The following is a 28000-nucleotide window of genomic DNA, read 5'->3' on the forward strand; positions in this document are numbered from 1 at the left end:
CCACCTTTAAATATGCATATTCTTTATTCTTTAAACAACATCTTTCCTATTAATAAAAACATGATACAGGCACACGGGGACATGTCCGTCTGAAGGGATGAAATATCGTGTTTTAAACATCAGCTGCTGGTTCTGTGTGTTTGGCTTCAGTTGGTTCTTCAGCTGCAGAACACCCTCCCTCACATCGGGGCTGAAAACAGGCACAATCATGACTTTTATTTTGTTGCTGAGATTGGCAGACTCGCCCCACATCCCATAATAAGCGCTGTGATACTGATCAGAGGTCAGTAGTTGGTCTTCAGCCGGCGGTTCTCCTCCCTCAGTTTCTCCACCTCCTCCACCAGAGACTCGTTCACAGAGTACTTCTCTACCAGGCCGTGGATCTCGTTCTGAAACAGAGACACTGTTAAACAAGTCCTGAACAAGTCTTTGAACAAGTCTCTGAACAAGAAGTCTTTGAACAAGTCTTTAAACAAGAAGTCTTTGAACAAGTCTTTAAACAAGAAGTCTTTGAACAAGTCTTTAAACAAGAAGTCTTTGAACAAGTCTTTAAACAAGAAGTCTTTGAACAAGTCTTTAAACAAGAAGTCTTTGAACAAGTCTTTAAACAAGAAGTCTTTGAACAAGTCTTTAAACAAGAAGTCTTTGAACAAGTCTTTGAACAAGTCTTTAAACAAGTCTTTGAACAAGTCTTTAAACAAGTCTTTAAACAAGTCCTGAACAAGTCTTTGAACAAGTCTTTGAACAAGTCTTTAAACAAGTCTTTGAACAAGTCTTTGAACAAGTGAACAAGTCTTTGAACAAGTCTTTGAACAAGTGAACAAGTCTTTAAACAAGTCTTTGAACAAGTCTTTGAACAAGTGAACAAGTCTTTGAACAAGTCTTTGAACAAGTGAACAAGTCTTTGAACAAGTCTTTGAACAAGTCTTTGAACAAGTGAACAAGTCTTTGAACAAGTCTTTGAACAAGTCTTTAAACAAGTGAACAAGTCTTTGAACAAGTCTTTGAACAAGTGAACAAGTCTTTGAACAAGTCTTTGAACAAGTCTTTGAACAAGTCTTTAAACAAGTCTTTGAACAAGTCTTTAAACAAGTCTTTGAACAAGTATTTGAACAAGTCTTTGAACAAGTGAACAAGTCTTTGAACAAGTCTTTGAACAAGTCTTTGAACAAGTCTTTGAACAAGTGAACAAGTCTTTGAACAAGTCTTTAAACAAGTCTTTGAACAAGTACAGTCTTTGAAACAAGTCTTTGAACAAGTCTTGAACAAGTCTTTAAACAAGTCTTTGACAAGTCTTTAAACAAGTCTTTGAACAAGTCTTTGAACAAGTCTTTAAACAAGTCTTTGAACAAGTCTTTGAACAAGTCTTTGAACAAGTCTTTAAACAAGTCTTTGAACAAGTCTTTGAACAAGTCTTTGAACAAGTCTTTAAACAAGTCTTTGAACAAGTCTTTGAACAAGTCTTTAAACAAGTCTTTGAACAAGTCTTTGAACAACAAGTCTTTGAACAAGTCTTTGAACAAGTCCTGAACAAGCCTTTGAACAAGTCTTTGAACAAGTGAACAAGTCTTTGAACAAGTCCTGAACAAGCCTTTGAACAAGTCTTTGAACAAGTGAACAAGTCTTTGAACAAGTCTTTGAACAAGTGAACAAGTCTTTGAACAAGTGAACAAGTCTTTGAACAAGTCTTTAAACAAGTGTTTGAACAAGTCTTTAAACAAATCTTTGAACAAGTCTTTGAACAAGTCCTGAACAAGCCTTTGAACAAGTCTTTGAACAAGTCTTTGAACAAGTCTTTGAACAAGTCTTTGAACAAGTCCTGAACAAGTCTTTGAACAAGCCTTGACAAGCCTTTGAACCTTGAACAAGTCTTGAACAAGTCTTGAACAAGTGAACAAGTCTTTGAACAAGTCTTGAACAAGTGAACAAGTCTTTGAACAAGTCTTTGAACAAGTCTTTGAACAAGTGAACAAGTCTTTAAACAAGTCTTTGAACAAGTCTTTGAACAAGTGAACAAGTCTTTGAACAAGTCTTTAAACAAGTCTTTGAACAAGTCTTTGAACAAGTCTTTGAACAAGTCTTTGAACAAGTGAACAAGTCTTTGAACAAGTCTTTGAACAAGTCTTTGAACAAGTGAACAAGTCTTTGAACAAGTCTTTAAACAAGTCTTTGAACAAGTCTTTGAACAAGTCTTTAAACAAGTCTTTGAACAAGTCTTTGAACAAGTCTTTGAACAAGTGAACAAGTCTTTAAACAAGTCTTTGAACAAGTGAACAAGTCTTTGAACAAGTCTTTAAACAAGTCTTTGAACAAGTCTTTGAACAAGTCTTTAAACAAGTCTTTGAACAAGTGAACAAGTCTTTGAACAAGTCTTTGAACAAGTCTTTGAACAAGTGAACAAGTCTTGTGAACAAGTCTTTAAACAAGTCTTTGAACAAGTCTTTGAACAAGTCTTTAAAACAAGTCTTTAAACAAGTCTTTGACAAGTCTTTGACCAAGTCTTTGAAACAAGTGAACAAGTCTTTGAACAAGTCTTTGAACAAGTCTTTGAACAAGTCTTTGAACAAGTCTTTGAACAAGTCTTTGAACAAGTCTTTGAACAAGTCTTTGAACAAGTCTTCGAACAAGTCTTCGAACAAGTCTTCGAACAAGTTTTTGAACAAGTCTTCGAACAAGTCTTTGAACAAGTCTTTGAACAAGTGAACAAGTCTTTAAACAAGTCTTTGAACAAGTCTTTGAACAAGTGAACAAGTCTTTGAACAAGTGAACAAGTCTTCGAACAAGTCTTTAAACAAGTCTTCGAACAAGTCTTTAAACAAGTCTTTGAACAAGTCTTTAAACAAGTCTTTGAACAAGTCTTTAAACAAGTCTTTGAACAAGTCTTTAAACAAGTCTTTGAACAAGTCTTTAAACAAGTCTTCGAACAAGTCTTTAAACAAGTCTTTGAACAAGTCTTTGAACAAGTGAACAAGTCTTTAAACAAGTCTTTGAACAAGTCTTTAAACAAGTCTTTGAACAAGTCTTTAAACAAGTCTTTGAACAAGTCTTTAAACAAGTCTTCGAACAAGTCTTCGAACAAGTCTTTGAACAAGTCTTTGAACAAGTGAACAAGTCTTTAAACAAGTCTTTGAACAAGTCTTTAAACAAGTCTTTGAACAAGTCTTTAAACAAGTCTTTAAACAAGTCTTTGAACAAGTGAACAAGTCTTTAAACAAGTCTTTGAACAAGTCTTTGAACAAGTCTTTGAACAAGTCTTTGAACAAGTCTTTAAACAAGTCTTTGAACAAGTCTTTGAACAAGTCTTTAAACAAGTCTTTGAACAAGTCTTTGAACAACAAGTCTTTGAACAAGTGAACAAGTCTTTGAACAAGTCTTTGAACAACAAGTCTTTGAACAAGTGAACAAGTCTTTGAACAAGTCTTTAAACAAGTGATTGAACAAGTCTTTAAACAAATCTTTGAACAAGTCTTTGAACAAGTCTTTGAACAAGTCTTTGAACAAGTCCTGAACAAGCCTTTGAACAAGTGAACAAGTCTTTGAACAAGTCTTTGAACAAGTGAACAAGTCTTTGAACAAGTGAACAAGTCTTTGAACAAGTCTTTAAACAAGTGTTTGAACAAGTCTTTAAACAAATCTTTGAACAAGTCTTTAAACAAGTCTTTGAACAAGTCTTTGAACAACAAGTCTTTGAACAAGTCTTTGAACAAGTGAACAAGTCTTTGAACAAGTCTTTAAACAAGTGTTTGAACAAGTCTTTAAACAAATCTTTGAACAAGTCTTTAAACAAGTCTTTGAACAAGTCTTTGAACAAGTCCTGAACAAGCCTTGAAAGTCTTTGAACAAGTGAACAAGTCTTTGAACAAGTGAACAAGTCTTTGAACAAGTGAACAAGTCTTTGAACAAGTGAACAAGTCTTTGAACAAGTCTTTAAACAAGTGTTTGAACAAGTCTTTAAACAAATCTTTGAACAAGTCTTTGAACAAGTCCTGAACAAGTCTTTGAACAAGTCCTGAACAAGCCTTTGAACAAGTCTTTGAACAAGTCTTTGAACAAGTCTTTAAACAAGTCTTTAAACAAGTCTTTGAACAAGTCTTTGAACAAGTGAACAAGTCTTTGAACAAGTCTTTGAACAAGTGAACAAGTCTTTGAACAAGTGAACAAGTCTTTGAACAAGTCTTTGAACAAGTCTTTGAACAAGTGAACAAGTCTTTAAACAAGTCTTTGAACAAGTCTTTGAACAAGTCTTTGAACAAGTCTTTAAACAAGTCTTTGAACAAGTCTTTGAACAAGTCTTTAAACAAGTCTTTGAACAAGTCTTTGAACAAGTGAACAAGTCTTTGAACAAGTCTTTGAACAAGTGAACAAGTCTTTGAACAAGTCTTTAAACAAGTCTTTGAACAAGTCTTTGAACAAGTCTTTAAACAAGTCTTTGAACAAGTCTTTGAACAAGTCTTTGAACAAGTCTTTGAACAAGTGAACAAGTCTTTAAACAAGTCTTTGAACAAGTGAACAAGTCTTTGAACAAGTCTTTAAACAAGTCTTTGAACAAGTCTTTGAACAAGTCTTTAAACAAGTCTTTGAACAAGTCTTTGAACAAGTGAACAAGTCTTTGAACAAGTCTTTGAACAAGTCTTTGAACAAGTGAACAAGTCTTTGAACAAGTCTTTAAACAAGTCTTTGAACAAGTCTTTGAACAAGTCTTTAAACAAGTCTTTGAACAAGTCTTTGAACAAGTCTTTGAACAAGTGAACAAGTCTTTGAACAAGTCTTTGAACAAGTCTTTGAACAAGTCTTTGAACAAGTCTTTGAACAAGTCTTTGAACAAGTCTTTGAACAAGTCTTTGAACAAGTCTTCGAACAAGTCTTCGAACAAGTCTTTGAACAAGTCTTCGAACAAGTCTTTGAACAAGTCTTTGAACAAGTGAACAAGTCTTTAACAAGTCTTTGAACAAGTCTTTGAACAAGTGAACAAGTCTTTGAACAAGTGAACAAGTCTTCGAACAAGTCTTCGAACAAGTCTTTAAACAAGTCTTTGAACAAGTCTTTAAACAAGTCTTTGAACAAGTCTTTAAACAAGTCTTTGAACAAGTCTTTAAACAAGTCTTTGAACAAGTCTTTAAACAAGTCTTCGAACAAGTCTTTAAACAAGTCTTTGAACAAGTCTTTAAACAAGTCTTTGAACAAGTCTTTAAACAAGTCTTCAAACAAGTCTTCGAACAAGTCTTTGAACAAGTCTTTGAACAAGTCTTTGAACAAGTGAACAAGTCTTTAAACAAGTCTTTGAACAAGTCTTTAAACAAGTCTTTGAACAAGTCTTTAAACAAGTCTTTAAACAAGTCTTTGAACAAGTGAACAAGTCTTTAAACAAGTCTTTGAACAAGTCTTTGAACAAGTCTTTGAACAAGTCTTTGAACAAGTCTTTGAACAAGTCTTTGAACAAGTGAACAAGTCTTTGAACAAGTCTTTGAACAAGTCTTTGAACAACAAGTCTTTGAACAAGTGAACAAGTCTTTGAACAAGTCTTTGAACAAGTCTTTGAACAACAAGTCTTTGAACAAGTGAACAAGTCTTTGAACAAGTCTTTAAACAAGTGATTGAACAAGTCTTTAAACAAATCTTTGAACAAGTCTTTGAACAAGTCTTTGAACAAGTCTTTGAACAAGTCCTGAACAAGCCTTTGAACAAGTGAACAAGTCTTTGAACAAGTCTTTGAACAAGTGAACAAGTCTTGAACAAGTGAACAAGTCTTTGAACAAGTCTTTAAACAAGTGTTTGAACAAGTCTTTAAACAAATCTTTGAACAAGTCTTGAACAAGTCTTTGAACAAGTCCTGAACAAGCCTTTGAACAAGTCTTTGAACAAGTCTTTAAACAAGTCTTCGAACAAGTCTTTAAACAAGTCTTTGAACAAGTCTTTGAACAAGTCCTGAACAAGCCTTTGAACAAGTCTTTGAACAAGTCTTTAAACAAGTCTTTGAACAAGTCTTTGAACAAGTCTTTGAACAAGTCTTTGAACAAGTCCTGAACAAGTCTTTGAACAAGTCCTGAACAAGCCTTTGAACAAGTCTTTGAACAAGTGAACAAGTCTTTAAACAAGTCTTTGAACAAGTCTTTGAACAAGTGAACAAGTCTTTGAACAAGTATTTGAACAAGTCTTTGAACAAGTGAACAAGTCTTTGAACAAGTCTTTGAACAAGTGAACAAGTCTTTGAACAAGTCTTTGAACAAGTCTTTGAACAAGTCCTGAACAAGTCTTTGAACAAGTCCTGAACAAGCCTTTGAACAAGTCTTTGAACAAGTGAACAAGTCTTTGAACAAGTCCTGAACAAGCCTTTGAACAAGTCTTTGAACAAGTGAACAAGTCTTTGAACAAGTCTTTGAACAAGTGAACAAGTCTTTGAACAAGTCTTTGAACAAGTCTTTGAACAAGTGAACAAGTCTTTAAACAAGTCTTTTGAACAAGTCTTTGAACAAGTGAACAAGTCTTTGAACAAGTCTTTAAACAAGTCTTTGAACAAGTCTTTGAACAAGTCTTTAAACAAGTCTTTGAACAAGTCTTTGAACAAGTGAACAAGTCTTTGAACAAGTCTTTGAACAAGTCTTTGAACAAGTGAACAAGTCTTTGAACAAGTCTTTGAACAAGTCTTTGAACAAGTCTTTGAACAAGTGAACAAGTCTTTGAACAAGTCTTTGAACAAGTGAACAAGTCTTTGAACAAGTCTTTGAACAAGTCTTTAAACAAGTCTTTGAACAAGTGAACAAGTCTTTGAACAAGTGAACAAGTCTTTGAACAAGTCTTCGAACAAGTCTTCGAACAAGTCTTCGAACAAGTCTTTAAACAAGTCTTTGAACAAGTCTTTGAACAAGTGAACAAGTCTTTAAACAAGTCTTTGAACAAGTCCTAAACAAGTCTTTGAACAAGTCTTTAAACAAGTCTTTGAACAAGTCTTTGAACAAGTGAACAAGTCTTTGAACAAGTCTTTGAACAAGTGAACAAGTCTTTGAACAAGTGAACAAGTCTTTGAACAAGTCTTTAAACAAGTGTTTGAACAAGTCTTTAAACAAATCTTTGAACAAGTCTTTGAACAAGTCTTTGAACAAGTCCTGAACAAGCCTTTGAACAAGTCTTTGAACAAGTCTTTAAACAAGTCTTTGAACAAGTCTTTAAACAAGTCTTTGAACAAGTCTTTGAACAAGTCCTGAACAAGCCTTTGAACAAGTCTTTGAACAAGTCTTTGAACAAGTCTTTGAACAAGTGTTTGAACAAGTCCTGAACAAGCCTTTGAACAAGTCTTTAAACAAGTCTTTGAACAAGTCTTTGAACAAGTCTTTGAACAAGTCCTGAACAAGTCTTTGAACAAGTCCTGAACAAGCCTTTGAACAAGTCTTTGAACAAGTCTTTGAACAAGTCTTTAAACAAGTCTTTAAACAAGTCTTTAAACAAGTCTTTGAACAAGTCTTTGAACAAGTGAACAAGTCTTTGAACAAGTCTTTGAACAAGTCTTTGAACAAGTGAACAAGTCTTTGAACAAGTCTTTGAACAAGTGAACAAGTCTTTGAACAAGTCTTTGAACAAGTCTTTGAACAAGTCCTGAACAAGTCTTTGAACAAGTCCTGAACAAGCCTTTGAACAAGTCTTTGAACAAGTCTTTGAACAAGTCTTTAAACAAGTCTTTAAACAAGTCTTTGAACAAGTCTTTGAACAAGTGAACAAGTCTTTGAACAAGTCTTTGAACAAGTGAACAAGTCTTTGAACAAGTCTTTGAACAAGTGAACAAGTCTTTGAACAAGTCTTTGAACAAGTCTTTGAACAAGTGAACAAGTCTTTAAACAAGTCTTTGAACAAGTGAACAAGTCTTTGAACAAGTCTTTAAACAAGTCTTTGAACAAGTCTTTGAACAAGTCTTTAAACAAGTCTTTGAACAAGTCTTTGAACAAGTGAACAAGTCTTTGAACAAGTCTTTGAACAAGTCTTTGAACAAGTCTTTGAACAAGTGAACAAGTCTTTGAACAAGTCTTTGAACAAGTGAACAAGTCTTTGAACAAGTCTTTGAACAAGTGAACAAGTCTTTGAACAAGTCTTTAAACAAGTCTTTGAACAAGTCTTTGAACAAGTCTTTGAACAAGTGAACAAGTCTTTGAACAAGTCTTTAAACAAGTCTTTGAACAAGTCTTTGAACAAGTCTTTAAACAAGTCTTTGAACAAGTCTTTGAACAAGTGAACAAGTCTTTGAACAAGTCTTTGAACAAGTGAACAAGTCTTTGAACAAGTCTTTGAACAAGTCTTTAAACAAGTCTTTGAACAAGTCTTTGAACAAGTGAACAAGTCTTTGAACAAGTGAACAAGTCTTTGAACAAGTCTTCGAACAAGTGAACAAGTCTTCGAACAAGTCTTCGAACAAGTCTTTAAACAAGTCTTTGAACAAGTCTTTGAACAAGTGAACAAGTCTTTAAACAAGTCTTTGAACAAGTCTTTAAACAAGTCTTTGAACAAGTCTTTAAACAAGTCTTTGAACAAGTCTTTAAACAAGTCTTTAAACAAGTCTTTGAACAAGTCTTTGAACAAGTCTTTGAACAAGTGAACAAGTCTTTGAACAAGTCTTTGAACAAGTCTTTGAACAAGTGAACAAGTCTTTGAACAAGTCTTTGAACAAGTCTTTGAACAAGTCTTTAAACAAGTCTTTGAACAAGTCTTTGAACAAGTCTTTAAACAAGTCTTTGAACAAGTCTTTGAACAACAAGTCTTTGAACAAGTGAACAAGTCTTTGAACAAGTGAACAAGTCTTTGAACAAGTCTTTAAACAAGTGTTTGAACAAGTCTTTAAACAAATCTTTGAACAAGTCTTTGAACAAGTCCTGAACAAGCCTTTGAACAAGTCTTTGAACAAGTGAACAAGTCTTTGAACAAGTCTTTGAACAAGTGAACAAGTCTTTGAACAAGTCTTTAAACAAGTGTTTGAACAAGTCTTTAAACAAATCTTTGAACAAGTCTTTGAACAAGTCTTTGAACAAGTCCTGAACAAGCCTTTGAACAAGTCTTTGAACAAGTCTTTAAACAAGTCTTCGAACAAGTCTTTAAACAAGTCTTTGAACAAGTCTTTGAACAAGTCCTGAACAAGCCTTTGAACAAGTCTTTGAACAAGTCTTTAAACAAGTCTTTGAACAAGTCTTTGAACAAGTCTTTGAACAAGTCTTTGAACAAGTCCTGAACAAGTCTTTGAACAAGTCCTGAACAAGCCTTTGAACAAGTCTTTGAACAAGTCTTTAAACAAGTCTTTAAACAAGTCTTTGAACAAGTCTTTGAACAAGTGAACAAGTCTTTGAACAAGTATTTGAACAAGTCTTTGAACAAGTGAACAAGTCTTTGAACAAGTCTTTGAACAAGTGAACAAGTCTTTGAACAAGTCTTTGAACAAGTCTTTGAACAAGTCCTGAACAAGTCTTTGAACAAGTCCTGAACAAGCCTTTGAACAAGTCTTTGAACAAGTCTTTGAACAAGTCTTTAAACAAGTCTTTAAACAAGTCTTTGAACAAGTCTTTGAACAAGTGAACAAGTCTTTGAACAAGTGAACAAGTCTTTGAACAAGTCTTTGAACAAGTGAACAAGTCTTTGAACAAGTCTTTGAACAAGTCTTTGAACAAGTGAACAAGTCTTTAAACAAGTCTTTGAACAAGTCTTTGAACAAGTGAACAAGTCTTTGAACAAGTCTTTAAACAAGTCTTTGAACAAGTCTTTGAACAAGTCTTTAAACAAGTCTTTGAACAAGTCTTTGAACAAGTGAACAAGTCTTTAAACAAGTCTTTGAACAAGTCTTTGAACAAGTGAACAAGTCTTTGAACAAGTCTTTAAACAAGTCTTTGAACAAGTCTTTGAACAAGTCTTTAAACAAGTCTTTGAACAAGTCTTTGAACAAGTGAACAAGTCTTGAACAAGTCTTTGAACAAGTCTTTGAACAAGTGAACAAGTCTTGAACAGTCTTTGAACAAGTCTTTGAACAAGTCTTTGAACAAGTGAACAAGTCTTTGAACAAGTCTTTGAATAGTGAACAAGTCTTTGAACAAGTCTTTGAACAAGTCTTTAAACAAGTCTTTGAACAAGTGAACAAGTCTTTGAACAAGTGAACAAGTCTTTGAACAAGTCTTCGAACAAGTCTTCGAACAAGTCTTCGAACAAGTCTTTAACAAGTCTTTGAACAAGTCTTTGAACAAGTGAACAAGTCTTTAAACAAGTCTTTGAACAAGTCTTTAAACAAGTCTTTGAACAAGTCTTTAAACAAGTCTTTGAACAAGTCTTTGAACAAGTGAACAAGTCTTTGAACAAGTCTTTGAACAAGTGAACAAGTCTTTGAACAAGTGAACAAGTCTTTGAACAAGTCTTTAAACAAGTGTTTGAACAAGTCTTTAAACAAATCTTTGAACAAGTCTTTGAACAAGTCTTTGAACAAGTCCTGAACAAGCCTTTGAACAAGTCTTTGAACAAGTCTTTAAACAAGTCTTTGAACAAGTCTTTAAACAAGTCTTTGAACAAGTCTTTGAACAAGTCCTGAACAAGCCTTTGAACAAGTCTTTGAACAAGTCTTTGAACAAGTCTTTGAACAAGTGTTTGAACAAGTCCTGAACAAGCCTTTGAACAAGTCTTTAAACAAGTCTTTGAACAAGTCTTTGAACAAGTCCTGAACAAGTCTTTGAACAAGTCCTGAACAAGCCTTTGAACAAGTCTTTGAACAAGTCTTTGAACAAGTCTTTAAACAAGTCTTTAAACAAGTCTTCATAAACAAGTCTTGAACAAAGTCTTTGAACAAGTGAACAAGTCTTTGAACAAGTCTTTGAACAAGTCTTTGAACAAGTGAACAGTCTTTGAACAAGTCTTGAACAAGTGAAACAAGTCTTTGAACAAGTCTTTGAACAAGTCTTTGAACAAGTCCTGAAACAGTCTTTGAACAAGTCCCTGAACAAGCCTTGAACAGTCTTTGAACAAGTCTTTGAACAAGTCTTTAAACAAGTCTTTAAACAAGTCTTTGAACAAGTCTTTGAACAAGTGAACAAGTCTTTTGAACAAGTCTTTGAACAAGTGAAACAAGTCTTTGAACAAGTCTTTGAACAAGTGAACAAGTCTTTGAACAAGTCTTTGAACAAGTCTTTGAACAAGTGAACAAGTCTTTAAACAAGTCTTTGAACAAGTGAACAAGTCTTTGAACAAGTCTTTAACAAGTCTTTGAACAAGTCTTTGAACAAGTCTTTAACAAGTCTTTGAACAAGTCTTTGGAACAGTGAACAAGTCTTTGAACAGTCTTGAACAAGTCTTTGAACAAGTCTTTGAACAAGTGAACAAGTCTTTGAACAAGTCTTTGAACAAGATGAACAAGTCTTTGAACAAGTCTTTGAACAAGTGAACAAGCTTTGAACAAGTCTTACAGCTTTGAACAAGTCTTTAAACAAGTCTTTGAACAAGTCTTTGAACAAGTCTTGAACAAGTGAACAAGTCCTTTGAACAAGTCTTTGGAACAAGTGAACAAGTCTTTGAACAAGGCTTTGAACAAGTGAACAAGTCTTTGAACAAGTCTTTGAACAGTCTTTAAACAGTCTTTGAACAAGTCTTTGAACAAGTGAACAAAGTCTTTGAACAAGTCTTCGAACAAGTGAACAAGTCTTCGAACAAGTCTTCGAACAAGTCTTAAACAAGTCTTTGACAAGTCTTTGAACAAGTGAACAAGTCTTAAACAAGTCTTTGAACAAGTCTTTAAACAAGTCTTTGAACAAGTCTTTAAACAAGTCTTTGAACAAGTCTTTAAACAAGTCTTTAAACAAGTCTTTGAACAAGTCTTTGAACAAGTCTTTGAACAAGTGAACAAGTCTTTGAACAAGTCTTTGAACAAGTCTTTGAACAAGTGAACAAGTCTTTGAACAAGTCTTTGAACAAGTCTTTGAACAAGTCTTTAAACAAGTCTTTGAACAAGTCTTTGAACAAGTCTTTAAACAAGTCTTTGAACAAGTCTTTGAACAACAAGTCTTTGAACAAGTGAACAAGTCTTTGAACAAGTGAACAAGTCTTTGAACAAGTCTTTAAACAAGTGTTTGAACAAGTCTTTAAACAAATCTTTGAACAAGTCTTTGAACAAGTCTTTGAACAAGTCCTGAACAAGCCTTTGAACAAGTCTTTGAACAAGTGAACAAGTCTTTGAACAAGTCTTTGAACAAGTGAACAAGTCTTTGAACAAGTCTTTAAACAAGTGTTTGAACAAGTCTTTAAACAAATCTTTGAACAAGTCTTTGAACAAGTCTTTGAACAAGTCCTGAACAAGCCTTTGAACAAGTCTTTGAACAAGTCTTTAAACAAGTCTTTGAACAAGTCTTTGAACAAGTCCTGAACAAGCCTTTGAACAAGTCTTTGAACAAGTCCTGAACAAGCCTTTGAACAAGTCTTTGAAAAAGTCTTTGAACAAGTCTTTGAACAAGTCCTGAACAAGCCTTTGAACAAGTCTTTGAACAAGTCTTTAAACAAGTCTTTGAACAAGTCTTTGAACAAGTCTTTGAACAAGTCTTTGAACCAGTCTCTGAACAAGTCTTTGAACAAGTCTTTGAACAAGTCTTTGAACAAGTCTTTAAACAAGTCTTCGAACCAGTCTCTGAACAAGTCTTTGAACAAGTCTTTGAACCAGTCTCTGAACAAGTCTTTGAACAAGTCTTCGAACCAGTCTCTGAACAAGTCTTTGAACAAGTCTTCGAACCAGTCTCTGAACAAGTCTTTGAACAAGTCTTTGAACAAGTCTTTAAACAAGTGTTTGAACAAGTCTTTGAACAAGTCTTTGAACAAGTGTTTGAACAAGTCTTTAAACAAGTCTTTGAACAAGAAGTCTTTGAACAAGTGTTTGAACAAGTGTTTGAACAAGTGATTGAACAAGTCTTTAAACAAGTCTTTGAACAAGAAGTCTTTAAACAAGTAGTCTTTGAACAAGAAGTCTTTAAACAAGTGTTTGAACAAGTCTTTAAACAAGTCTTTGAACAAGTCTTTGAACAAGTGAACAAGTCTTTAAACAAGTCTTTAAACAAGTCTTTGAACAAGTCCTCAAACAGACAGATCAAAGTGTATTCATCCTGACGAGGACATGGTGACAGACTGTTTTGATTGTGTAATGGAGGAACTGACATCTGTTGTGAGACTTCATCGTGACGGGTTTAAGAATAGTTGGGTTTCACTGGTTGAATAATAATAACAACAACAATAATACATTTACATAGCGCTTTTCCTGGTGCTCAAGCTCTTACGGCATATTTATAGTTGGATATCCATCTACCTGCATTTTTTGCACTTTTACGCTGATAATACTTTGACTTAAAATGAAGTATTTGTACACTAAGGTATTGGTACTTTTACTCGAAGCATCTGAATACTCCTCCCACTCTGGATTTAGGTCTGTTCACAGATCGATCATCACCCTCCCTCACAACAAGGAGCACAAAGAGAAAAGGTCGTACCAGCTGGATGTAGAACTGCCGCACCATCTCAACCTGGAGATTCACGATGTCTCTGTGACACACATCTCTGAGGAGGAGGAGGAGGAGGAGGAGGAGGAGGAAGATTATATTAACTTCCTTGTTATTGATATTTAACCTGTGCTTCTTCTCGTATCATCATTATAGCATTTTTACTTCCATATATTTATTATACACATTTAATGTCAGATCTGGGTTAAATGTGAATTACTTTAGTTAATATGAAGTGTTGAAGCCTTTTCAAAGAAGGAGTTAAAGGTTGAGGGTTCACCTGAAGTCCTCCAGAGTTTCATGGATCATGTTCTGGATGAAGTGGATCTGAAGGGAGGAGAGAGGAGCAGCTGCTCCCTGACCGACCACCTCCATGATGTTCTGGGAGAGGGAGGAGGAGAGGGAGGCTGCTGAAGGAGAGAGAGAACACCATGAAGGAGAGAGAGAACACCATGAAGGAGGCTGATGTTGGGCTGTAAAGGAACTACAGCACGGTCACATGACTTCACGTCACCACCGCTAAGCTAAAGGTGGCTAATGTTGGGCTATAAAGGAACTACAGCACGGTCACATGACTTCACGTCACCACCGCTAAGCTAAAGGTGGCTAATGTTGGGCTATAAAGGAACTACAGCACGGTCACATGACTTCACGTCACCACCGCTAAGCTAAAGGTGGCTAATGTTGGGCTATAAAGGAACTACAGCACGGTCACATGACTTCACGTCACCACCGCTAAGCTAAAGGTGGCTAATGTTGGGCTATAAAGGAACTACAGCACGGTCACATGACTTCACGTCACCACCGCTAAGCTAAAGGTGGCTAATGTTGGGCTATAAAGGAACTACAGCACGGTCACATGACTTCACGTCACCACCGCTAAGCTAAAGGTGGCTAATGTTGGGCTATAAAGGAACTACAGCACGGTCACATGACTTCACGTCACCACCGCTAAGCTAAAGGTGGCTAATGTTGGGCTATAAAGGAACTACAGCACGGTCACATGACTTCACGTCACCACCGCTAAGCTAAAGGAGGCTAATGTTGGGCTATAAAGGAACTACAGCACGGTCACATGACAGTGTATGTGTGTGTGTATAGGCTCGTTTGAGATGAGCGAGACCGACACAGACCTGCGCAATTGCGACCGCCGTCTTGCTCGTGCGTTGCATGATGGTTAGTCATTTTGTCCGACTTGCTCTGGAGGCTCGACTGCATGAGACGTTGAAATCTCGCGGGACAAAGACGCCGGCAGCCTTGAGAGCGAGGCGCGCAGTTTCTCTCCACGAGCTGCAGAAGTGAAATGCTTGATGGGAAACGACTCCCTGGTATCTCGAGCTGAGCGCTCATTGGTGGGTTTTACCCCGTGCTGCTGATGAAACTCTCCAATTGGCTCCGCAAACGTTTGTTGTTGTTTTGTGTCAGTTTTACGTCGTCACTTCCATTCACATTTTTCATCATTGTTCCACAATGTTTATCATCATGAAATTAATATCTATATGTTATACTATACTTGCACTGCTTACCTTTTTCATACTTTATATATCTTAGCATATTCATACACACTGTTCATACTGCTCACAGGCTACTGTGTATATCTAGTGTATTTATACACACTGTTCATACTACTCACAGGCTGCTGTGTATATCTAGTGTATTCATACACACTGTTCATACTGCTCATAGGCTACTGTGTATATCTAGTGTATTCATACACACTGTTCATACTGCTCATAGGCTACTGTGTATATCTAGTGTATTCATACACACTGTTCATACTGTTCACAGGCTACTGTGTATATCTAGTGTATTCATACACACTGTTCATACTGCTCATAGGCTACTGTGTATATCTAGTGTATTCATACACACTGTTCATACTGCTCATAGGCTACTGTGTATATCTAGTGTATTCATACACACTGTTCATACTGCTCATAGGCTGCTGTGTGTATCTAGTGTATTCATACACACTGTTCATACTGCTCACAGGCTGCTGTATATCTAGTGTGTTCATACACACTGTTCATACTGCTCACACTGCTCACAGGCTGCTGTGTATATAGTGTATTCATACCCCTCACTGTTTTTTCATCATTCAATTCATTCTATATTTTATTCTGTAGATTGTGTACATTACTTTTCACTTTACTGCTTGTTGCACTCCTGGTTAGAAGCTAAACTGCATTTCGTTGTCTCCTGTAATCTGTGCAATAACAATAAAGTTGAATCTAATCTTGAGCAGGAACAAATGTATTTACTGAGTACATATCTGACATTAACGATTATACACATTTGTGCATTCTTTATAAATGCAAACCGAGTCAAGACCACTGACGGAAGTAGTTTTGAAAAGTGGCTCTGTCTTTGTAATGTAGGATTCAACCCCCCTTGTATTGATTTGTTTTAAAATGAACACTTGAGTCATTCATTAGTAGTGATATAATAATTGTGGGATTTCTATTGCATCCACTTCATCTGCAACGAAGAACGCCAACGCAACTTCCACCATTGCAAACCGAGTCAAGACCTGTCCGACTTTTTGAGACCCCCCCCCCGGGAGCAATCGGCTATTCTCGTCTACTTTCGAGGCGAGCCGCAGCTCATCTCAAACAAGCCTATTAAGTGTGTGTGTGTGTGTGTGTGTGTGTGTGTGTGTGTGTGTGTCTACCTGCTGCAGTGGGCGGGGCTCCCTGTGCAGGTGACTCGTAGTTCAGCTGAGCTTGAATTCCATTGGCTCTCCTGAGATCTGGGGTGAAGAAGGGCGGGGCTGGCTGGCTGTGATTGGTCAGCTGAGGGGAAGTGGGCAGGGTCGGCCCCTCCCCCTCCAGACTGGAGCTGCTCCCCTTCTCCAGCTGTCAATCAAAACACAGCTCATGTTTGTGACCACACACACACACACACACACACACACACACACACACACACACACACACACACACACACACACACACACACACACCACACACACACACACACACACACACACACACACACACACACACACACACACACACACACACACACACACACACACACACACACACACACACACACACACACACACACACACACACACACATACACACACACACACACACACACACACACACACACACACACACACACACACACACACACACACACACACACACACACACACACACACACACACACACACACACACACACACACACACACACACACACACACACACACACACTTTTTAATTAAAACGTCATCAGCAGGACTCACCCTCCCGGGGTCACATGACTCAGCGGCGGCAGTGATTGGCTCCTCCTCTTTGATGGGGAGGGGGGTTTGGAAGGTGGACAGCGGGCTGTAGCAGCGCCCGGCGGTCAGAGGCGTCCCCAGAGGAGTCTTACGGTGAACCAGGGACTGAGAGTCTGCAACACGTTCACAAAGCAAAGCGTTACTCACTCGTGTACTTCTACTCGAGTATCTTCACTTGAGTATCTTCACTTGTGTACTTCTACTCGAGTATCTTCTACTTGAGTATCTTCACTTGTGTACTTGTACTTGAGTATCTTCACTTGTGTACTTCTACTTGTGTACTTCTACTTGTGTACTTGTACTTGAGTATCTTCACTTGTGTACTTGTACTTGAGTATCTTCACCCGGTAGAACAGTAACTGTATAATAGAAACAGACCTTCTCTGACGGGGGAGAAGATGTCCAGGCTGGCGCGGCCCACCACGTGCTGCGCCTCCAGGCTGGGGACTGCAACACAGAGAACAGTGAGCGTCTTTAAAGAGGACATGTTCTGTTCAGGTTCAGATATTATTATAGTCTCGTACCATGAGTCCGGCTGAACGGCGTGTCTCCGGACGTCCCGGGGAAACGAGGGTCTGCAGAACCACGGAGAGAGAGAGAGTTCAACTTGATCACACACACACACACACACACACACACACACACACACAGGACCACCAATACATGGATCCTGAGATTGAAGCTCAAGCCGGGGACGAGAGATATTTTTCAAACACATATAAAGAACAGAGTTTCTTTAAACCTGCGTTACCTTCCCGGGCCGGAGAGAACATGTCGAGGCTGTTCCGGCCCACCTTGCTGAACTTCTCCCCGACAGGAAGCGGCTCCTCGCGGGTCAGAACCTCCGCTGCAGCGCCGCCTGCTGGACACACATATGTTCAATCATTGCAGGTTATTTATCTGAGGATCAACTTATTTTTTTCATTCAAGACTCAAGGCTTCATCATCACGTGCTCAGCAGCTGAGTTGGAGAGGAGCGAAAGACACTGCAGCCATTATGGTGTGTGTGAGATGTGACCAATAGGAGGAGCTCACCTGTACCTGTCACCTGCCTGTGGGGGGCGGGGCCTGTGCTGGGGGCAGGGCCTGTGCTGGGGGCAGGGCCTGTGCTGGGGGCAGGGCCTGTGCTGGGGGCGGAGTCAGGCTGGCTGCTGGACGACGACCTCTTCACGATCTTCGTGGATCCGAGTCTACTGGACGGCTGCAAGAGAGACAGAAAAGGAAGTGAATGGATTTTAAAAAAGTAAATATCGGACCCTTTCTCTAAAAGGCAGTGAGCTCAAGTTACGATACGATACGATATACTTTATTGTCCCCGTAAGGAAATTTGTTCTGGACTCCGTCCTGCAGTGCATACATGTACATATACATATACAAACATAGTGGACATTAAGAGACATACACATATCATCAGTCATACACCGTTTGAACCAACACAATACACAGACGCACATACTGACAATGGCGACCTATTGCACAACCCTCATGGCCAACATTTAAAAAGTACCACTTGACTTCAAGTTCACTGACTCATGATGTAATGCTAAATATATCAGTCACATATCTGCAGCCCAGGTGTGGATGAGGTTGTGATGAGCGGTGTGTCTGCAGGAGGTACCTTGAGTCTGCTGCTGCTGCTCTGGAAGCGGAGGCAGGTGACGGAGGTTTTGTGCGCGGCGGTGACTCTGGTGGGGGCGCTGGAGTTCCTCAGGTCGTAGTGGAGGATCTTCCCCTGCGTGGAGCCCACCACCAGCCCCGTGCCGTCCGGAGAGAAGTCTACCGCCGTGAGGGGGCTGTCCACCCGGATGGACCTCAGCACGCTGCAGGGACACGGAGCATTTAACAGGGTCAACACTCAGATTCTGATTTAAAAACGTAGTTAGGGTTAAAGTTCTGACACTTTGTGAGTTCTCTGACACACAGGGGACACATATTTAGGTGGGTTGTTTATTTGATTTATTTATTATTATTTCGAACAGGTATAGGTATGTGTACTTGTCCCTCTCTGGGTATATGTACTTGTTCCCTCTCTGGGTATATGTACTTGTCCCTCTCTGGGTATATGTACTTGTCCCTCTCTGGGTATATGTACTTGTTCCCTCTCTGGGTATATGTACTTGTTCCCTCTCTGGGTATGTGTACTTGTCCCTCTCTGGGTATGTGTACTTGTCCCTCTCTGGGTATATGTACTTGTCCCTCTCTGGGTATATGTACTTGTCCCTCTCTGGGTATATGTACTTGTCCCTCTCTGGGTATGTGTACTTGTCCCTCTCTGGGTATGTGTACTTGTCCCTCTCTGGGTATATGTACTTGTCCCTCTCTGGGTATATGTACTTGTCCCTCTCTGGGTATGTGTACTTGTTCCCTCTCTGGGTATGTGTACTTGTTCCTCTCTGGGTATGTGTACTTGTTCCTCTCTGGGTATGTGTACTTGTCCCTCTCTGGGTATATGTACTTGTCCCTCTCTGGGTATATGTACTTGTCCCTCTCTGGGTATGTGTACTTGTTCCCTCTCTGGGTATGTGTACTTGTTCCTCTCTGGGTATGTGTACTTGTTCCTCTCTGGGTATGTGTACTTGTTCCCTCTCTGGGTATATGTACTTGTTCCCTCTCTGGGTATGTGTACTTGTCCCTCTCTGGGTATATGTACTTGTTCCCTCTCTGGGTATATGTACTTGTCCCTCTCTGGGTATGTGTACTTGTCCCTCTCTGGGTATATGTACTTGTCCCTCTCTGGGTATGTGTACTTGTCCCTCTCTGGGTATGTGTACTTGTCCCTCTCTGGCTATGTGTACTTGTGTCCTCTCTGGCTATGTGTACTTGTCCCTCTCTGGGTATATGTACTTGTGTCCTCTCTGGCTATGTGTACTTGTCCCTCTCTGGGTATATGTACTTGTCCCTCTCTGGGTATGTGTACTTGTCCCTCTCTGGGTATGTGTACTTGTCCCTCTCTGGGTATGTGTACTTGTCCCTCTCTGGGTATATGTACTTGTCCCTCTCTGGCTATGTGTACTTGTGTCCTCTCTGGCTATGTGTACTTGTCCCTCTCTGGGTATATGTACTTGTCCCTCTCTGGGTATGTGTACTTGTCCCTCTCTGGGTATATGTACTTGTCCCTCTCTGGGTATATGTACTTGTCCCTCTCTGGGTATATGTACTTGTCCCTCTCTGGGTATATGTACTTGTTCCCTCTCTGGGTATATGTACTTGTTCCTCTCTGGGTATGTGTACTTGTTCCTCTCTGGGTATGTGTACTTGTCCCTCTCTGGGTATATGTACTTGTCCCTCTCTGGGTATATGTACTTGTTCCCTCTCTGGGTATATGTACTTGTTCCCTCTCTGGCTATGTGTACTTGTGTCCTCTCTGGCTATATGTACTTGTCCCTCTCTGGCTATGTGTACTTGTCCCTCTCTGGCTATGTGTACTTGTCCCTCTCTGGCTATATGTACTTGTCTCTCTCTGGCTATGTGTACTTGTGTCCTCTCTGGCTATATGTACTTGTGTTCTCTCTGGCTATGTGTACTTGTGTCCTCTCTGGCTATGTGTACTTGTGTCCTCTCTGGCTATGTGTACTTGTCCCTCTCTGGGTATATGTACTTGTGTCCTCTCTGGCTATGTGTACTTGTCCCTCTCTGGGTATATGTACTTGTGTCCTCTCTGGCTATGTGTACTTGTCCCTCTCTGGCTATGTGTACTTGTCCCTCTCTGGCTATGTGTACTTGTCCCTCTCTGGCTATGTGTACTTGTCCCTCTCTGGCTATGTGTACTTGTCCCTCTCTGGCTATGTGTACTTGTCCCTCTCTGGGTATGTGTACTTGTTCCTCTCTGGGTATGTGTACTTGTCCCTCTCTGGGTATGTGTACTTGTCCCTCTCTGGGTATATGTACTTGTTCCCTCTCTGGGTATATGTACTTGTTCCCTCTCTGGCTATGTGTACTTGTGTCCTCTCTGGCTATATGTACTTGTCCCTCTCTGGCTATGTGTACTTGTCCCTCTCTGGCTATGTGTACTTGTCCCTCTCTGGCTATATGTACTTGTCTCTCTCTGGCTATGTGTACTTGTGTCCTCTCTGGCTATATGTACTTGTGTTCTCTCTGGCTATGTGTACTTGTGTCCTCTCTGGCTATGTGTACTTGTGTCCTCTCTGGGTATATGTACTTGTGTCCTCTCTGGCTATGTGTACTTGTCCCTCTCTGGCTATGTGTACTTGTCCCTCTCTGGGTATGTGTACTTGTCCCTCTCTGGCTATATGTACTTGTCCCTCTCTGGCTATGTGTACTTGTCCCTCTCTGGCTATGTGTACTTGTCCCTCTCTGGCTATATGTACTTGTCTCTCTCTGGCTATGTGTACTTGTGTCCTCTCTGGCTATATGTACTTGTGTTCTCTCTGGCTATGTGTACTTGTGTCCTCTCTGGCTATGTGTACTTGTCCCTCTCTGGGTATATGTACTTGTGTCCTCTCTGGCTATGTGTACTTGTCCCTCTCTGGCTATGTGTACTTGTCCCTCTCTGGGTATGTGTACTTGTCCCTCTCTGGCTATGTGTACTTGTCCCTCTCTGGCTATGTGTACTTGTCCCTCTCTGGCTATGTGTACTTGTCCCTCTCTGGCTATGTGTACTTGTCCCTCTCTGGCTATGTGTACTTGTCCCTCTCTGGCTATGTGTACTTGTCCCTCTCTGGGTATATGTACTTGTCCCTCTCTAGCTATGTGTACTTGTCCCTCTCTGGCTATGTGTACTTGTCCCTCTCTGGCTATGTGTACTTGTCCCTCTCTGGCTATGTGTACTTGTTCCCTCTCTGGGTATGTGTACTTGTCCCTCTCTGGCTATGTGTACTTGTCCCTCTCTGGGTATGTGTACTTGTCCCTCTCTGGCTATGTGTACTTGTCCCTCTCTGGCTATGTGTACTTGTCCCTCTCTGGGTATATGTACTTGTCCCTCTCTAGCTATGTGTACTTGTCCCTCTCTGGCTATGTGTACTTGTCCCTCTCTGGCTATGTGTACTTGTCCCTCTCTGGGTATATGTACTTGTCCCTCTCTAGCTATGTGTACTTGTCCCTCTCTGGCTATGTGTACTTGTCCCTCTCTGGCTATGTGTACTTGTCCCTCTCTGGCTATGTGTACTTGTCCCTCTCTGGGTATGTGTACTTGTGTCCTCTCTGGCTATATGTACTTGTTCCTCTCTGGCTATGTGTACTTGTCCCTCTCTGGGTATGTGTACTTGTGTCCTCTCTGGCTATATGTACTTGTCCCTCTCTGGCTATGTGTACTTGTCCCTCTCTGGCTATGTGTACTTGTCCCTCTCTGGGTATGTGTACTTGTCCCTCTCTGGGTATATGTACTTGTCCCTCTCTGGGTATGTGTACTTGTCCCTCTCTGGGTATGTGTACTTGTCCCTCTCTGGCTATGTGTACTTGTGTCCTCTGTATAGATGAATGTGACTCACATCTTGCTGGCCGTGTCGTAGCACAGGACCTTCTTGTCCAGCCCCACGCTGACCACCAGCAGCTCGCTGGAGGGGGAGAAGGCGAGGCCGGAGCCGGGCGCTTTGTGGGCGCCGTCGAAGGCGTGCAGCTCCTTCTGCGTGTTCGAGTCCCACAGCACCACTGAGCCGCTGTCCGACACGCTGCCCAGCAGGGAGCGCCGCAGGGGGGACAGGCGCAGCGCGTGGATCGGCTGGCAAGAAAGAATACAGTACAAATACAGTTAGGGAGTGATGTGTACATTGTACTACAGAACTCCATATCATGTTCCAAACCACATGAAGGATTCTCTCTGAAACTCCATATCCTGTTCCAAACCACATGAAGGATTCTCTCTGAAACTCCATATCATGTTCCAAACCACATGAAGGATTCTCTCTGAAACTCCATATCCTGTTCCAAACCACATCAAGGATTCTCTCTGAAACTCCATATCATGTTCCAAACCACATCAAGGATTCTCTCTGAAACAGTATGGAGCTCAAACTCTTTCTCTCTCTCAGGTTTACCACAAGGTGACTTCCTTTTGATTTCCTGCTTCTTCACACATGCTCTCTCCAGTACAGGTTAGCTCTGAGTGTTAGCATGCTAATGTAAACACAGACCATATTACGTCCAGAACACGTCTCATTGTTTCTGACAGCTATGTTTCTGATTGGCCCGTGGGTGTAAAGCCCGCCCACATTTTAGTCATGTGGTCATGACGCAGCAAATCTGGATCAGCTCCGTGGTTCCCCCGTTTTTAGAGATGTGGGTACGGAGGAAAAGAGAGAGGGGTTTATTTCTGACACTTTGTGAGTCTCCTGACACACCGGGGACACACCGGGGACACACCGGGGACATACCGGGGACACACCGGGGACATACCGGGGACACGTGGTGATGTAGAGAAGACATCAGAAAGTGCATTCTGCATGATAGGAGACCTTTAAAGGTGATGTCCTCACCTGGTTGCTGCCGTGTCCGAAGGCCTTGCTGGACAGGTTGGTGGTGAGGCTGTGCAGAACCAGGTCTCCACTGCTGGAGCCCGACGCCACCAGGCTGTCGTTGGAGTTAAAGGAGACGCAGGTCACCTCCTCCTTATGGTCCTGAGAGGAGAGAGAGAGTGTGTGTGTGTGTGCAAAGAGCCTTTTAAATAACGTTTCATTGGTTGAAATAGAGGAGGCAGGAAATGTAAACACATGAGTAATAAATCAAAAACAATTGCAAAAATAGGTTGCACATGTGTGTGAGTGTGAGTGTGAGTGTGAGTGTGTGTGTGTGTGTGTGTGTGTGTGTCTCTCACCCTGAGCGAGCGGTGCAGTCTCTTGCTCTTCAGGTCCCAGATGTGAACGCAGTGATCGAGGCCTCCGCTCGCCAGGAACTGAGACGAGGAGCTGAGAGAGACGCACGTCTGCTTCTTCTGCAGAGAGACACCATCGTACTTTACTGAGCAGCTCAAGTCTGAAATGCTCCTTGCAGTTTCTCTGGTATAACATGGGTGATGTTAGCATAGCAACCGAAGCTAAACTGACTACTTGCTAAGCCGTTTTCTACAGGCACATTTTACCGGCGTATTTTTCATTATGATTCTACTTGTGATAGTCGGACATGACAACCTGTGCAGCCCATGTATTGATTCCATCCGATAGCTGCTATAATAACAAACAAAACGTCTGCCTGCTCTCCACAATGATCAATAACAGCGAACGGATGGTCAAAGTAAGGTACAAATAAACAGAATCACACGAAGCCTGGTTAGTGTTGCCTGACTTTATAAAGTGTGGTTTCTTTACAAGTGTGTGGTTGCCTTCTAGTCACTTTGCTCAGCACTACTGCTTGTAGGCAGGCGTGACGAGACTCTTCAGTCGACCCATGTTCAGGGGAGGTGGGTTTAGTTTCCTGCACGCCTCGTAGAGAGACGTAAGCGACGCCGCCTCTTAGCTCCGGAGTCCTGCTTCTAGACCGACAATTTTTTGGAGCTGGAAGTGAACCGGATTCTGGAGCTTAGAGGCCGCGCCGCTGAGGTGTGAACAGGAAAAAACAGTACTTTTCCAGCTCCGAGCCGGAAACGCGTTGGTGTGAAAGGGGCGTGAGAGATTGACTGGAGCACAGAGGATGCTTCAGGCTGACTTTATTGATCTCCATTAGATGGTAACAGTTCAGATTCTCTGTGAGTGTGTGTGTGTGAGACAGAGACAGAGACAGAGACAGAGACAGAGACAGAGAGAGAGAGAGAGAGAGAGACTGACTCACCCCGTCTCCCAGCTCCACCACTGGGACTGGAGAGGTCTTCAGGCTGCAGACCACCAGCTTGTCTCCGCTGCTGCTGGCACTCACCAGGTAATGATCTGAACTCTGCTCAGGACGTACAACCAGCATGGATTCACTCAGGATATCAGTTACCTGTGTACTTCTACTACAGTTCAGAGGTACATGGTGTACTTCTACTCCTCTACAGTTCAGAGGTACATGGTGTACTTCTACTACAGTTCAGAGGTACATGGTGTACTTCTACTCCACTACAGTTCAGAGGTACATGGTGTACTTCTACTCCACTACAGTTCAGAGGTACATGGTGTACTTCTACCCCACTACAGTTCAGAGGTACATGGTGTACTTCTACTCCTCTACAGTTCAGAGGTACATGGTGTACTTCTACCCCACTACAGTTCAGAGGTACATGGTGTACTTCTACTCCTCTACAGTTCAGAGGTACATGGTGTACTTCTACTCCACTACAGTTCAGAGGTACATGGTGTACTTCTACTCCTCTACAGTTCAGAGGTACATGGTGTACTTCTACTCCACTACAGTTCAGAGGTACATGGTGTACTTCTACTCCTCTACAGTTCAGAGGTACATGGTGTACTTCTACTCCTCTACAGTTCAGAGGTACATGGTGTACTTCTACTCCTCTACAGTTCAGAGGTAAACTGTGTACTTTTCCTCCACTACATGTATTTAATACCTTTAGTTACTTCACAGATGTGGATGAATGATGTGAAATGTAACCAAGTGTTAAATCAGACTTTAGTTCCACCTGGAGTAAATCCACAAGCTACCCTGCAGTATACAAAGTCATTCAAACTAGCTGCACCTTTACCAGCTTTGAGAACACTTTCATGATCAATCATTATAAAACATATCATATATATTATTCTGAAATGGACCAATCTGCACAACGACTACTTTTACTGTACTTTCACTATATTTTGATGAGAATACTTTAATACTTTTACTTGAGGAACATTTTGAATGCAGGACTTTTACTGTAACAGAGTATTCCTACACTCTGGTACTTCTACTTTTACTCAAGAACAAGATCTGAGTACTTCTACTTTTACTCAAGTACAAGATCTGAGTACTTCTACTTTTACTCAAGTACAAGATCTGAGTACTTCTCCTGTTACTCAAGTACAAGACCTGAGTACTTCTACTTTTACTCAAGTACAAGACCTGAGTACTTCTACTTTTACTCAAGTACAAGATCTGAGTACTTCTACTTTTACTCAAGTACAAGATCTGTATACTTCTACTTTTACTAAGTACATGATCTGAGTACTTCTACTTTTACTCAAGTACAAGATCTGAGTACTTCTACTTTTACTACAATATCTGAATACTTCTACTTTTACTCAAGTACAAGATCTGAGTACTTCTACTTTTACTACAATATCTGAATACTTCTACTTTTACTCAAGTACAAGATCTGAGTACTTCTACTTTTACTCAAGTACAAGATCTGAGTACTTCTACTTTGACTCAAGTACAAGATCTGAGTACTCCTACTTTTACTCAAGTACAAGATCCGAGTACTTCTACTTTTACTACAATATCTGAATACTTCTACTTTTACTCAAGTACACGATCTGAGTACTTCTACTTTTACTCAAGTACAAGACCTGAGTACTTCTACTTTTACTCAAGTACAAGATCTGAGTACTTCTACTTTTACTACAATACCTGAGTACTTCTACTTGTACTCAAGTACCAGACCTGAGTACTTCTACTTGTACTCAAGTACCAGACCTGAGTACTTCTACTTGTACTCAAGTACCAGACCTGAGTACCCCCCCCCCTCTGATATGTATCACCCAGTGATGGAGGCGTGTCTCTGGCTCTCAGGATACTGTTGGAGCTCCAGCAGGCCTGGTTCACCGGGTGTCCGCTGCTGTGGGGGTTAAACTGCTCCAGAGGGGCCATCGAACCGGCATCCCAGATCCTCACACAGTCTCCTGTGGACACCAGGCGGGTCACCTCCTCCATGGCAGCGTCTGCACACACTAGGGCTGTGCAATTAATCGTATTTTAATCGCAATTACGATTTTGGCCTGCCACAATTACGAAAACAACATAATCGAAAAAAACAATTATTTAGCTTTGCTAGGTTGTGACAGTGCAACATATTTGATCTAATTCATTTTAGTCTCATTTATTTGTATTTATCATATTTATATATGTTTAGTAGCTTGTTGAAGTGCGCTCCAAAATATTTGTTGATCTTGTTTATTGGTATTTATTATTTTGATATTATTTATTTAAATGTAAATATAAATGTATCATTTATTTAATTTATTTTTGTATTGGTTTTTCAGTTGAATTTTACGTTCAGGGTAATCAACAGTTAAAAAGATACTGTTCAAATTATTATTTGTATTTGTTTTAAAGTTCAATAAATGGATTTTTTCAAAGTCAATGAATAATCGTATTTAATAATCGTGATATCAATTATTGACCCAAATAATCGTGTGTTTGACTGAGTGAGTGAGAGTGTGAGTGTGTGAGTGAGTGAGAGTGTGAGTGTGTGAGTGAGAGTGTGAGTGTGTGAGTGTGTGTGTGTGAGTGAGAGTGTGAGTGTGTGAGTGAGAGTGTGTGTGTGTGTGTGTGTGTGTGAGTGAGAGTGTGAGTGTGTGAGTGAGAGTGTGTGTGTGTGTGTGTGTGTGTGTATATATGACAGTGTGAGTGAGTGAGTGAGTGAGTGAGTGTGTGTGCGTGTGTGTGTGAGTGTCAGTATGTGTGTGTGATAGTGTGTGTGTGTGACTGAGTGAGTGTGTGAGTGTGAGTGTCAGTATGTGTGTGTGACAGTGTGTGTGTGTGTGTGTGTGTGTGACTGTGTGTGTGTGAGTGTCAGTATGTGTGTGTGTGTGTGTGTGAGTTTTATGCTGCTTTATACTTCTGCTTTACTACATTTTGGAAGCTAATTTTACTCTTTTTACTGTGCTTGTATTAATACTTAAAGTACATTTCCCTAAAAACAAGTACCATGTAGTATTGTTACTTGAAATCGAGTATGTTCAGTGTGGTACTGTTACTCAAATAAAGAATCTAGATACTGCTCCCCACTCTTTGTGACAGTTTAGCTTCAGTTTACTAAAACTATCAACAGCTGATCTTTTTGGGAAAGTTATATAAATGTATAAAAACATTAACAGACAGCTCACTTGATTGCGTTTCATAAAAAAACGGGACTATAATTTGTAAAATATGAAAAACAGCAGGTAAAGTTAAGTAGCGCTAGCAGCTAGCAGTTAGTTAGCAACAGAACAAAACAACACCAGAAAGTACACAAACAGCCGTTAAAGTCACCGTAAACAGCCCGAAACACGCGGTAAGTTACGGGGAGAGGTTAATGCGTTTAATCCCGTTGTGTATTAACGTTAATGACATACCGTTAGATGTGAATTAAAGCTGGAAGTTGCTTTGTTTTTCGGATCCGCCAGCAGCCGATATATACCGCCACTACGGAGACCCGGGAG

General features: G+C 40.1%; 1 protein-coding gene across 7 annotated transcripts; it reads right to left on the minus strand.

Moving 5' to 3' along the window:
• Positions 1-5: 5 nt before the first annotated feature.
• On the minus strand, positions 6-27999 carry nedd1 (NEDD1 gamma-tubulin ring complex targeting factor). Of its 7 annotated transcripts, none has more exons than XM_034114187.1 (16): positions 27914-27999; positions 26375-26518; positions 24498-24592; positions 23548-23664; positions 23210-23350; positions 22226-22455; positions 18397-18598; positions 17820-17979; positions 17530-17637; positions 17303-17353; positions 17157-17225; positions 16740-16891; positions 16156-16339; positions 13765-13894; positions 13476-13542; positions 6-389 (listed from the first exon to the last, which is right to left on the minus strand). In XM_034114187.1, exons 2-16 carry the CDS (start codon positions 26508-26510, stop codon positions 285-287), a joined length of 1947 nt encoding a protein of 648 aa, XP_033970078.1. In that variant the 5' UTR covers positions 26511-26518; positions 27914-27999; the 3' UTR covers positions 6-284. The 7 variants fall into 7 exon arrangements, with proteins under 7 accessions (XP_033970078.1, XP_033970077.1, XP_033970075.1 ...); XM_034114186.1 differs by having other exon boundaries at positions 17530-17640; XM_034114184.1 differs by having other exon boundaries at positions 17814-17979.
• Position 28000: the final 1 nt, after the last annotated feature.

This window comes from Trematomus bernacchii, unplaced genomic scaffold (assembly GCF_902827165.1).
Source record: "Trematomus bernacchii unplaced genomic scaffold, fTreBer1.1, whole genome shotgun sequence".
Taxonomy (NCBI): Eukaryota; Metazoa; Chordata; class Actinopteri; order Perciformes; family Nototheniidae; genus Trematomus; species Trematomus bernacchii.

Bases quoted from the DNA above. Each gene is read 5' to 3' on its own strand.
- nedd1 (XM_034114181.1), bottom strand. From the start codon at position 26,510: ATGGAGGAGGTGACCCGCCTGGTGTCCACAGGAGACTGTGTGAGGATC. The intron at 23,351-23,547 runs GTGAGAGACACA...CTCTCCTCTCAG, and splicing joins GACTGCACCGCTCGCTCAGG to GACCATAAGGAGGAGGTGAC. The intron at 17,354-17,529 runs GTAACGCAGGTT...GTGGTTCTGCAG, and splicing joins GTTCTCTCCGGCCCGGGAAG to ACCCTCGTTTCCCCGGGACG.